The 13,632-nt window shown below is 41.0% G+C and overlaps 1 protein-coding gene across 6 annotated transcripts in view; it reads right to left on the bottom strand.

Annotated features, from left to right (window-relative positions):
- Positions 1 to 13,632, bottom strand: part of dachd (dachshund d) — a 142,178-nt gene that overhangs the window by 46,959 nt on the left and 81,587 nt on the right. For 5 of the 6 annotated variants that reach the window (XM_037687061.1, XM_037687059.1, XM_037687060.1 and 2 more), the window contains exon 3: positions 8,587 to 8,739. The exons of the other annotated variant lie outside the window; for it this stretch is intronic. In XM_037687061.1, the coding sequence (XP_037542989.1) occupies positions 8,587 to 8,739 (153 nt within the window). The remainder of the gene's footprint in view (positions 1 to 8,586; positions 8,740 to 13,632) is intronic. 6 annotated transcript variants of the gene reach the window in all.

Genomic DNA, 13,632 nt, shown 5'->3' with positions numbered 1-13,632 from the left:
CTAATGCTGATGAGGGATGACAACTCGACTGGTCAGTTGTTTTTTTTATTTTTTTTTTATAGCTCCGCTCATGTTATCACGAGTTAACCACATGAGACAATCGAACAAATATTTGTGTGGCTCGCCGTTCTTCTCACTCCTCCTTCTTCTGTGTAACTCTGCTGCCACTCAAAGATGATAGAACTCGATACGGATCATTATGGAAATAATGTTTAATCAATTCTCCCCCTGTTATTGTAATCTATTTCTGCAGTTGTCTGCATTTGTGTGTTTTGTAGCTACATCAGCATGCCTCACAATTTCCCAATCATGCATATTCAAGTGTTACGCCGATGCTTAACGGCAAACGCAACCGGAATTAGAACGAGGACATTAGACTTCATTAAAGAGAGAAATGATTATCAGGTTTATCTTTTGAAATGTCTATTAAAATGTGTGTGTCGTCCCTCACTTATCTGTCACCTGGCTCCCATGAGCCTGGCGGACTAATAGAGAGACAGTGAGGGCCAAAGCCCGGGAGAGAGACACAGACCCATCAAGCTCTTCACTCAGACTGGAAGGCTGCCTGCCTGCTCTGCCAATCCATGTCTCGCTCAGTGTCTCACTCAGTTGCCACTACGGGTACTCATCTCCCAAACAGTGGCAGATTTAAAAGACCCTTCTTTGTCTATTCAACGAAAAAAATAAAATAAAAAATTGATGAACTTGGACAAATTGTACAATACGTCTCAGCAAAAGAGGAGCTATGATAACTTCAAGAACTGGATTCTTTTCGGCCCATGGCAACAGTCTCATCTATCCAAAGAGCTTCGGCTGACAAAAGCTCCCATAAGAGCACATGAGAGGAAGATGGATGAAGTTGCCCCTAGACACTTATATCAGGTCAGTGCATGTTTTATCCCCTAATGGTTAAGGTTAGGATTGATTAGGGGGGGTGATGCTAGATCTGAGCCTGAGGGCCGCTGTTCTGTATAGAGGAACAGGAAGTCACAACCATCCTCCATCATGGCCCACATTCTAGCTACGCTTGTGCCACCAGCACCAGTGCAACTTAGCAGGTTGAAGTGTGCGGTTAGCTTGTTGGATGTGTCCTTTCACCCTGAGAGCATTATTATTAGAAAGGACATAAACAGACTAATTAAATCTTAGCAGTGGAGCTGGGCTGACAGCTGGCGCAAAGAGTGTGACCAAACAGATCCTATCAAAGTGTTCAAGTACAATGTGTTCTGCCGTAGCGTGCATGCCTCTATCTGCTCACAAGCATTACTATAAATTAAGCATGCACATGCTTGTGAGCGGATTTTCTCCAGTTTAGATGTGATGGCTATAATTTTCCACTTTAATTTTCTTCACACAGATCCTAATGTATCATTTATCAGAATATCACAAGCACACAGACTCACTTGTAAGGACCTAAATGTTACAAATGCTTTCCAACTGAGCAGTAAACACTCCGGTAATTAGCGCACAGTATCCGAGCTGACTTCAGTCGGCTCTGCAACGCGGTCAAGCACGGACCCCATATAGAGAGGAGCCTAGTTATGCATTGATCTCGGAAAATTAAGGCTAACTGCCCCAGATTGCAGCATCTTGATGTACCTTCTGGAAAAGCAATGTACTAGACTTGCACTGTTAGCAGAGTAAACAGGGTGATTTTGACTCGCTGCCTTTTAAAATGAATATGTGCTGAATAATTAATGCCCGCGCCCGTAAAAAGCGTCGTTATCTGTGCGCACAAAACCACTGATGATGAGAAAATATGGTTTTAACGAGTCAATAATGGTGAGTGCAACAAGAACGGCTTAATCAATGAGCCTGCAACGTTTGCAAACAAGGACTTGAATTATAACGCCAATAATTGATCTATTCCACCCCCCACCCCCCTTCATGTGATGTCATTGTTTATTGACTGCTATGTACCACTGAGGGATGATGGGAAGTTTTTGAGTTTGTTTTAGCTCTGACTTTTGCCCCCCTCATCCCCACCCCCACTGTCTCCCACCTACCTTCCCCAGCCTAACACCACCCACCCCTTTTCTTCCATTTGTAAATTTGCAAGCTGTAGCACCAGCTTAACCAAAAAGGATTAAGTCCCATACCCAACTGAGAACACAGATAATGCTCAGTAATTGGTAAAAAATGAAGATGAATGGGACAGCTAGATAAGGACCAATTAGCTGCTGGGAGTGTACAGCTGTGGTCTCCTCACAGAGCAATCTCAGGGGCCAAGGCCCCCTCTTTTTGTACACACACAGGCAAGCATGCACACCGACACAGGCAAAGACGACTGTGGGACTTTTCACAAATTTGCCTGATGACCTCTCAAACTGTCCCGTTTTTCGTCTCAGCGTATGGCAACCCTCCAGGTACCTGTCACTACCCATCCAACATCAGTCTCTCCTGGGCTCTAGATTTTTTAAAGGATTAAAAATCTAGAGCTCTTAAAAGTCTCAATGCATTTTTAGGCATTTAAAAAAAATGGTGTGAAATGCATTTGTTTCCTAGAGCTCGATGCTATGGGTCAAAATGTGAAGTAACGCGTTAAAGCGAGCAGCAACTGTTGTGCCTTCTCCTTTGTGCGGTGTTGTCTTTCGGCGAGTTGTTTGGTCGGCATGTTGTGGCATCATCTGGCTGATGACAGCGGAATTCCCATATCTAATTACAAACAGGATTTCAGCTCCATTAGTGCTGCGCGGTGAGGAGAAAGATGAGTGGCAGGGCAGCACCCGGTGGCCAAAGAGAAACAGGGCGAAAGACAAAGACGTAAGTGAGACAGAGACAAGAGATGAAGAAAAGAGAACAAACCCACTTTACTCATTTCCGTGGGTCAAAGTAAACACTTTATTTTTCTTCAGCAGGAAAAAAAAAGCAATTCCTTCTCTTGAAATTGGCAGGTGTTTGTTAGTGGGCAGTTGACAATATTTTTTCTGCCAATAATGAAGGTTGCGGCTGGGGTCAGTGCACTGGGAGGGAACGTCGGGCGGTTTATCCCCCTCAAGGCCAAGCACCACACGTGTTTTTCTTGGTCTGTGATCTGTAATTGTGGCATTTCCTGAGAGGCGCAGGAACAATCCACATTGTGCTTTGAGAGGGCTCCCTGTGCACGACTAAAGAGTGCGAGGTAAAAATCAAAGACCCACCCCACCACCGCACACACCTTCAACTCCACCTCCCCTCACAATCATTTGTTGCAAGCATGTTTTCTTACACATATGCATATTTTCCTGCCTTTGATTCCTTATTTTGTCCATTTTTTTTAACCCAATAATTAAAAGCACCTACGCAAACAGGAAGGTCTAATTGTAATGAATATTTAATGCGAGGGAGAAACATCAGCCTGTTCAATTTACATCAACACAAAGATGGCAGTGGCTATCCAACTCTGGAAACAGTACAGAGTGTCCTTCACTTGCTGGCTCTGCTGAGCACTTCACACTACAAGATCTGCTTCAGACAGACGCTGAGACGAAGCACCTGTATCTAAAACCGCTGAAGATTTTTTTTTCCCCATTCAATGGCTTTAAGTAGCACGCTGCTCTCTCGATTGACCTGATCTGTATCCTTAGTATCGTCAGAAGTGGGCTCATTATCATATCAATCCCTGTCTTCGTGGTAACATAATTTGTTTAAACAAACACATCCGTTTTTAAGCCATGTGGTTAAAATTGCTCGTGCATTTCCTGCGAGCAGCTGTGGTGTAAGTCTGTTATAAAAACAGCATGAAGTCATTCCCAAGTCAGATCTCTGAGTCACAACCAAACGACAGCCAGAGCCGGTTTCCCCGTCTGTCTGCTCCACGCTGTATCCGTCAGGTGATTTATACATTTGGATTGCGATTTGATAATAAGCTCGCGAGCTGAACATGCTTCATGTACGTATTCACACTCCGAAATGGTCAGACCCATAAATCAGATCAGAGTGAGGCACTTTTGGAACGTTAAATAACTCTGCGGTCACGCTTTCCAGTGAGCTGGCGCTTCTTATATTTGTGTGAAATTACAAAATACATGGAGTATGGAACACCAAAATGCTCAAAATTAAATAAATAAAGCATTATGAAATAAGAAATATTTTAATTTTTATTATTTTATTTCATAAATGTGTTTTTCATAACGACTTATTTAATTCATATTGCCACTTTTCAGCATAATGACGTCAGCTGTCAATCAATGTCAGTGGGTTGAACCTTCACGTCCACTGGCGTTCCATTAGTTTTCCTGCTCACTGGTACAGCTAGCATAGCAGCTAGCAGTGACTTTCTAGGTCAACAGTCATGAAGGATGCAGAGTTGCATGAACTTCATTCAGCTCAGGTAACTTTAGCAGATCAAACTGAAAGGATTACGTTCTCAGAAGATACAGGTGTTGTGACAAAAAGTGATGGTCTGCCAAACATTGATTGGCGCTTGCAGGAGCACACGCGGGAGGACCCGCTGGAAAACGAAGGGTGCATTCACACCAGCCCTGTTTAGTCCACTTTAATCGAACTCTAGTCTGTTTGCCTAGAAAGTCCGGTTCGATTGGGGAGATGTGAATGCGAAACTGAACTCTAATGCAGACCAAAAAAAATTGAACTCTGGTCCACCTAAAAACCTAGGTCTTAGTTCGGTTGAAGTGAACTCTAGTGCGATTTGAATGCAGTGTGAACGCAAGCGGACCGGAGACCGCTCCAAAAGCAGGAAGTGGACGACAGCGCAGGGCAAACAAACTCACATTTCTCATACCTCGTACAGAGCCGTCAGCCACCTTGTGTGAAAAACAACATTCTCCATGGTCTTCTGCCTCATCTTCCGCTCATGCTGAGTCCATTGTTGAAAAATGACAAAACAGAAATCCTAAAACCGCTAAAATTTGATTCCACTCCGTTTTTGTTTATATTTCCAGAAGAAGAAGAATAGGTGTCTTCTTCAGAGGTTTTTGTGTTGTTTCCTTCAGTGCAGCACCACCACAGGCGAGGGGGGGAACATGTTGGCTCAATTGACTCAGTGCAGTGTGAATGCAAACTGCACCAGCTGAAAATTTTATGAATATTGATCGCTAATCGAACCGAGTCTACTGGACTATCAGGTGTGAAAACACCCTAATAGATGTGAAGGATCAGCCAATGGGCATGAAGGTCCAACCCACACTGACGTTGATTGACAGCTGAAGTCATTCTGCTGAAAAGTGGCATTATGAAATAAATAAGCCATAATGAAAAACACAATTATGAAATAAAATAACAAAAATGAATTGTTTTCATAATAATGAGCTTAGATATGTATTCCACAACGCTTTATTTATTTATTTCATTTTGAGCATTTTGGCGTTCCATATTGGAGGCGTTAGAAGTGTGTGGATATGTGAAGAAGACGCGTGCATGCTGTGTTTCATGGCTCTGCAGTGCAGAGCGGGCCATATATCTCCAGCGTATTATCAGGATGACTCCTGCTGGCCACCCTGTCACAGGAGAGTGCTTGATATAAACAAGAGATTGCTGCGACACCCAGTAATCAATATTAGGATGGTTTCAGTACCAAACATCATTTGTCTCCGCGAGCATTCCTTTGACCAAACGAAGCATTAATTCAAATCATAAATCTGAGCTGATTTAAATCCGAGGAAAGTGAGGCAGAGAGAAGGGGCCCCTGTCTGACGTCCTGCCCCTAATGATTTATTTTCTACATTTCTGCGAGCGAGAGATTTGTCCATAGCCACTGACAGGTCACCTTCAAACGCCAGTGGCAGACTGTTCATCACCATGCAGACGAGCATCTCATCGCTGCGAGTAAATATTAAAGCAAAAGAATCCAATTGATTGTGGATGGGGCTGAGAGGCGTCACCGCCATATATTTTACTCAGGAAGCTAATGCTGCGGTTCGTGCTCCTAGAAACGCTCCCCCCCTTTGCCAAAATTATGATTCTTCCGGGAGCCCGTTTGGCTGGCTGTGTACTCAAGGTTACAATTTAAATTGTAAAAAGATAAAACAGCTTCTTATTAGCTCCATTGCCACAGCCTTGCTACTTGTGCTCACATTTATCTTTATTTCCGTGACCTCGCAGGCTCGTATTCTCAATTTTTTTAATACTCCATTCTCTTAGAGTGATGACCTCACACTTTATGCATTTTGCATTGTTAAATCGGCTTTGAAACACATCCTGTTTTCATCTTGCACACCACCGTGTCGAGTATCACCGCAGAAATGCTTTCACGCAGCCATTCATTCCTGTAAGTGAATAAAAACTTCAGTTTAGCTACATCTGCTTTATAATTATGAAAGGGCTCATGAATCTGTGCTAGCGCACATTATCATACTCTTTAATTCACTAAGTGCTTGTGTGTGATATTACAGATCCTTCTGCTTTTTAGTGCTAATAATTAATTGCAATGGCACATAGTGAAAAACCATGGCTCTCACTGCAATTCAATTAGATGGTGTTAAAAAGCTGATAGCTCTGGTAAACTGTGCTCACAGCTCCACGCAGCAATTAAGCTATTTGTTTTTTCTTTCAGCGTTAAAACTGCACCGAGGAAAGCTAAATGTGCGTTGCCAAATTTAGAATTTCCAGTGCACACGAACACAACAGAATCAATAAATTACCATCTTACAAACCACACAAAAACAAGAACGTACTGGAAATATTATGCAAAGCTTTGAATTGTGTTGAGCTGTATGAGTAAGACTTCTAAGCCTTTTCAGGATTTGGGCTGGAAACTGACAGGAAGTTCGATAATTGCTAAAAGAAATGCAAGTTGTTAGAGATGTTGTTTTATTAACATTTTTCCTTGATGATTTCATTGTTTCTGAACTCATCCTGTTTAAGCAAACATATCTGCTTGTTTTATCTACAATTAATGAAGGCTGAAAAAATGCAATAAGAGTAAAACAGGAATATGAAATGCACAAACAATTTCTGCAGCTGAAACTAATCTGTGTAACAAATGTTTGCATTTATTGTGAGATGCAGCCCACAGAAAATCACCATTACAATAACAATACATGTTTATTGTTGTGCCCTCATATTTCAACACTTTTCACTTACAAGTGTTGGTTTTGATCAGGATTTTTGACAATTTAATTTAATTTATTATTGATAAAGAGCTCTGGCAGAGTTGCTTTGTCACAGTTTCTTCCAGTTGGTTTTGTGTTAGATTGAACATTTCATAAAACTGCATTTCTCTTAAAACAATTTACTGCAAAAAAAAAAAAAATCAGTAGACAAACAGAATTCTGCTTGGCAAAACCTAATGCATCACTGAATTCATCTTATGTGAAATATAAAAACACTAACATGATATAAATCAATATTTTATTTTTTATACAATATCCCTTTTTTAGGGATTTAATAATGTGTTGTAAGTATTTTTTTTTTGTGAGTTTGAAAACACTTTAAAAAACATTAACAATCATTTGAAAAACACACTGTTTATACAAATAAGCAGATTCAATATGAAGTAAGATCAAGTGCAGTTATTTAATTAATGATTATTGTTTTAATATTTTAGATTTAAACATCAAACACTTGAGACATGCAGCTAACACGTGTAGGTTAGTTGCATGTTATGAGCAATTGTAATCGTTTTGTTTACAGTTATTTAATTAAAAAAAAACAAGTTGAGCAACTAGTAATGAATTCCATTTACCTGAATGAAGAAAAGTACAACACTTCAGTGTCTAAAAATAACTAGTAATCGTTTTTAAATGATTGTTAATGCTTTAAAAGTGGCTAAAACTCATCAAAACTTACCTAAAAAGCATGAATAAATCTGTCATAATTTACCTGCATTGTGAATTGGTATCTGACTTTAATACAAACTTGTTTTTCAGTTTACTAAACTACAATAAACCCATTTGCACGACTTCTTTTTTTTACTGTTGTTTGCGTCATATATTCTTTTGGGTACAGAATAAGGATTAAAATGCAGATAAAATAATAACAATGCCATTTTCAGCTATTTGTTTATTTAGGACATATTTAGTTGTGCAGATTTTGGCACACCAGCTTTTCAGTGTGGTTTATTTATTATCTTACCTGTTGCAGATAACTTTTTGAGTGACCTCAGTTTAGAGTACTAGAATTTAATTGCTAGTTTCAGCGGAGTAAAGATCAAAATGGATCGCTGTCATTTTAAAACAACTATAGTCTCTAAATAGTCATATGATTTCATGCTTCTTTTTATTTTAATAAACTGCATTAGCTTTAGCTTTGCATAGTTTTTAGTTTTTGCATACCCGGTAGGTTTTAAATAAAATTCTGTGGTTACTGTATGTGCAGATAACAGCAGCAGCTTGCTGTAGCACTTCTGTTGCAGCCTGGAGGACTTCCTGCAGGAATATCCTTATACTTTCTTTAGCTTGTCAATCCAGTCAGAATCGCAGTGTACTTTTTCCAAAAATGGGGATATTCAAAGAGCTTTCTACAACAGGTAAGATATTAATTGTTCATATCTTGTCCACATAATCCTACTTCAAAATATCTGAACTGTCTCTTTAATAATTTAGCTTAAATCTGGCTCTGTGCAGTTAATGAAATATCCTGCAGCCTGCATTTTTCTTCCCTTCACCTGACTCAAAGTGTGACAGTGTACGAACGTGCATCCCTTACCGACGCTGGAGCTGAGGTCTCCATTCTCTCCATCGCCTCCGTGGTGGTTGGCGTTGCCGTGGTAGCCGCTCATCGCCTCCAGCTTGATCTTCTTGACCTTCATGGCCTCTGCTATGGCTGCGTTGGCAGCTGCTGCCGCGGCTGCTGTCAGGCCTGGTGAGAGGAAGCAGAGGAGACAGAGCGCTCACAGTCACGCTACACGTCTGCCGAGGCTGAGCCGCAGCACCCGAAAAAGCCATTTCTCAAAGACCTGCCTCGGTGAAACCAGAACACAAATAAAAAGGACTTTAATAACAACAAGCGTTGAATAATTTGATCTACTTTGGTGGATGAGCTCCTAAGAGATCAGAAGTTAGTTTTTCATCGTCTGACAGGGGATGTCTTCACAGCAGGTTATCATGCTGATGAGATGAGCCTATGTGTGTGTGGCAGCATATGATTTTTATGAATGTTTCCAAGACTCCGGCAATCCTCGCCCCTATATTGATGTATTTGTTCCTTGATGGGAACAGATGCAGTCAAGATAAAAGTGCACGATGCAAGCATTTTGTATGTAGAACTAATAACACACAATGGATCTGTATATATAAAAGAGGCGTCGTGATACAATGTGACACGGGAAGATGCGGGGAAGAAAAACAAGAGGAAAAGTATTAACAACTCCAGTGTCCTCATGGTGTTTTATTATTCCTGCTACGGTTATTTTACTTATTACATTTTCAAGTGATTTAACCACCAAAAAAAGACAAAAATTCACATTTTGATCAAAATATAGTACAAAATGAAATAAATCCAGCTCAAAGAGAGTCTTTAAACAGAAAGCAATGCAGCAGGAACCGTATTTTACAACATATATGTCACAGTTTTTTGCATAGATTTCCCAGTCCTGCGACTTATATACATATTTTTTTTTCCATATTCATAAGGCAATTTTTGACTGATGCTTTAAATATTCATTCATACTGACACGAACCAGAGTAAGCATTACCATTTGCAGCCACTAGAGGCGTGAGAGGGCGCTGTAGGCTTTTGACAACTACCAGCAGGCGTATATGTTGTTCTTGTACCGCTACCCCCGCTGCACCCCTGCCAAACAGTGACCATTAAATTGCAATTATTAAGGAAAAAGTTAAACTGAGACACCTTTGCTATAATGTCAAGCAAACAGATAATTGTTTTTAAATGTTAATTTTGTTAAACTTCGAAGAACTGCAACAGAAAATCCTACCGTGAGCTCCTGTGTCCGTCAATCAATTTTTGGCACGACACGACCCACATTTTCCAGGGGTCAACGGTGACGCATAATAAATGTGACTTATACTCCGAAGAGACTTATACGCCAGAAAATACGGTACATAAGATGCGCTTTTATTGTTGTATTTCACAATAACTGTTTTAAATTTAATAGAACTTGTTTAGATAAATACATTTAGAGATGACACATTATAGAATTTATTTAAATGTCAAATTATATATTTTTTTTAACATAAAAAATTGAAGAATTAAAAAAAATAGAACTTGAGGATATATTCTACTGTGTTGCAAAGACATAACTCCACAAAAACCTTATTTAAAGTTGCTTGTTTGCTGTTGCCACCCAGTGAGCTATGACTTGATGCACGTCTTGTGTTATCTCAGCTTTAACGACACAAATAAACAATTACCATGCCTTATTGTGTGTGTGTGGTAAAATGCCAAAAAGTTTTGAGACTTTTTTACATGCATCTTAAGCTTGTGGCCACAGTTTTTATGATTATTACTTCTGAATAGACTGGATGAATATTGACATCACATTTTGAATAATCATTCATATTTCCAGCGTGATCGCCACTTGAGTAGCGTATTCTGACACGGTCGTCCACATCAATCATCGTGAAGCCAATATGATTGATATAGTAAGTTGGAGATTACAGACATACATATGCTGAGCACACTGCAGAGATCATAAAGCACTGGTTTGCCATTGTGGTAGTTCCAGGGTTCCAGTGTATCAAACGTGACTGAAATCTTTATTCATGAGGCTGCTCTCAAACAGCAGGGACAGATAGCGCGAAAGCTCCTCGAGATCCGTCTCAGGAGAGTCCCAAGATGAAGTAACGAAATCAAAGATGTACAACACGAGAAAGATAGTTAACTATTACTGTTCTTACTCATATCCACAAAACAGATACCTGCCCACAAGCTCCCTTTTTTTACAGTTTGTACTTGATATGCAGGTTTGACGCAGAACAAAGCAGTGCCGGAGTTTATCACCGCTAAGCTGTCACGTCTCTGTGATGGGCCTCAAAGCAGCTATTAGCTGCATGCTTGAGGAGGAGACACGAGCACAAGGAGAGGTGGAAATCAAACACGGGCCTCTAATAGATGCAAGCGGACACAAACATGGACACAAGAGCTGGAACACCTTCTTTTCTCGTCCAGCAGCTGAAAGGCAGATGGTGAGAGTCACTCGGTGCTGCTGACATGGAGCTGCATATAATTTAAGGCCTTGTTTGCATTCTAAAATACATCAGTACCATATTGACATACAGTATACATCATGTCAGCGAGGGCCCTCTCGTTTGCAGTGGGCCCAGGCTGCTGTTCCATATGCATAAGCAGAAAAGGAGAGGGGGGGGGGACAAAAACGCCACTGCCTCATAAGAAGGTGATACTTCTTCACATAATGAATGTGGCCTCTGCCCAGTCTGAAGGTCAGCCTTCATTTGTGTATAATGGGCAAGAGTCAACTGTTTTCCAAATGAGACGTATGCAGAACAGACTGCAGAGTAAATATTGAAATCACCTCTGGGCTGTTTGTGTGATAAATTCTCCCCACAAATCAGGTGCCGTTCTCAGGGAGTGCCGCAGTGATGCTCTCGAACTTGTACGACGTGGTTTATGGCGCCGCAGCTTAACCGTCAGGAACAATAAAACATGGAAAAGGGATGCATTCACGTGTAAGAGAAAGTTTTTCCGTCCGTTGTTTACTGAGTGAATAAAGATGTGAAGCTTTTCCTTTTATTTCACTCATCACCCTGAGACATCCTGCTACTTTCTGAGAGCCGCAGTCCAAATACTGAAATATTTGCTCTGATAATTGTTTCGTTTCAGCAGATCAGTCGTCATATCCACACCATTAACATCTCAGAACAATGGATGCAATGAAGAAGATGCTGATGTCCACCAACAGGTCTACATGAGCCACGCAGGAGTCTAAACGTCAGCCGGTCCCACTCAAGCTAATCTGCATTTATTACTATGCAAACAAAACAATCCGGCGCCATATATTCTTTCAAAGTCACCTTTAGATTCAGGTACTTTTTTGACGGTGGAGCCCACACCAGCCAGAATCCTCCTGAACGCAAAACAAACAGGGCATCATGTAGAGAGTCGCACCGGAAAAAGGGGAGCATTTCAGCAAACAGAGAAAAGCACGGTGCTGTCACATGGGGAGCACAAAACAGCAAATAACAGAGACAAGGTCTGATGGTAGCCCTTGGAGCAGCTGTCATATTAAATAATAATGAAGGATCTATTAATATGCAAAGGAAGCAGCAGCCGACTGGCTTAACGCTGTCATGCCTCTGCATATTGTCAGGATCTTCATCATTAATTAACATGCTAGCTGCCCCATACCTGCGCCAATGTCAGAACATTCTTACAACAAACACCCCGATGCCTGTGCCCTCCGCAACTAACTTGTATAATTAAATTAAAATCAGATTAACTTCACATCAGCACACAAAAGACTAACTTTTACCACCTTCTTTACCACTTACATTCTAAATAAAATAATCCGTTCTGCATTGGGGGGGGAAGCACTTTATTTACTTGGACGAGTGGAATAAATAGAAGGGCTACACGTCACCGGCCGTCTAATTTTATGCATGGACTGGTGGCGGCACGGCGATGACAAACCGGGGATGGGAACGACGCCACTCTTAGGTACACTAAAGCACTTGAACTGTGCCATCCACATCATGACAAATTTAGTATCAATTACAGGGTGTGCTAACCTTATGACAAGCAGCGGACTGAGAGAGGAGGGGCAGAGGCACAAAGAAGTGACGCTAAATTACCTGCTGCACACAGGATCTATTTTAAACCTGATAGAAGTGGCAGTGGATTATGATCCACTCAACAGCACAAGATGACACACTAATTGTACACTGGGAGAGAAATATTAAGGAGAGCCATCACTCTGGATGTACAGTAGGAGTTTTATCAAAGTAGAGGATGCTCCTCTGGAAGATGTAGGTGACATTCATTCCTCTAATGGTAAACACACTGCTCTTGCTTTATTCAAAAGGCTGCAGCCATATCCAGGCCATAAATGAATTACACCAAAGCTGGTGCTTAAGTAGTGGTCAGAGTGTGAGCGGAGCCCCCTCCCCGTCCAGCCTCCCTCTCTCCACTTTAAAGGAGATGTCATCTCAGTGTGGTGTCAGTCCACAGTAAATAATCCAATTTGGGGGCCAATCTGCCTGTAATGCATCAGCAACTGGAAAGGCTCCAGTGTAACACCCCCCACTCCCACCCCCATCATGCTGAGGGCCATGAACGCATCAGATGCTCATGTGCTTTTACAAACATATTCGTACTTCCTTAAGTGTAAAACTAAGCAATTCAGGCTGTCCTTAAACTAAACTGATGTGGCAAGGGCAAAGATCCACATGTTAACAGTGTTTCACTCACGTTTTGTCCTGGTGAGTGTGAAGAAGACATTGTTTCACTGTGTTTTATAAAAGCACTGGTGCTAATCGGATGGAGTATTAATGTGTTTTTCATGGGTTTGGAAAAAAGTGTTGTTACAACAGGAAAAAGGAACAAATGCCAAGTAAGTGGTTAGGGCCTTCTTTCTTTTTTCTAAGAGAACATTTCTCCCCAAAAAACAAAGAAACGATCTTGCTAATGAGGAAGCTCTAAGATAACAGTTCATGCACACCTGTGGTCCTCAAACTGGGGTCCCCGGACCCTCGAAGATCCACGAGCCGGTGCTCGGGGGTCCACCAAAAAAATGTAAAAAATATACATATATAAATAAATAAATATAAATAAATAAAT

The sequence above is a fragment of the Nematolebias whitei genome, chromosome 13, assembly GCF_014905685.2.
Source record: "Nematolebias whitei isolate Nwh7 chromosome 13, NemWhi1, whole genome shotgun sequence".
Lineage (NCBI taxonomy): Eukaryota > Metazoa > Chordata > Actinopteri > Cyprinodontiformes > Rivulidae > Nematolebias > Nematolebias whitei.
The sequence above is the reverse complement of the archived record's forward strand: the minus strand, read 5'-3'. Positions and strand labels throughout refer to the sequence as shown.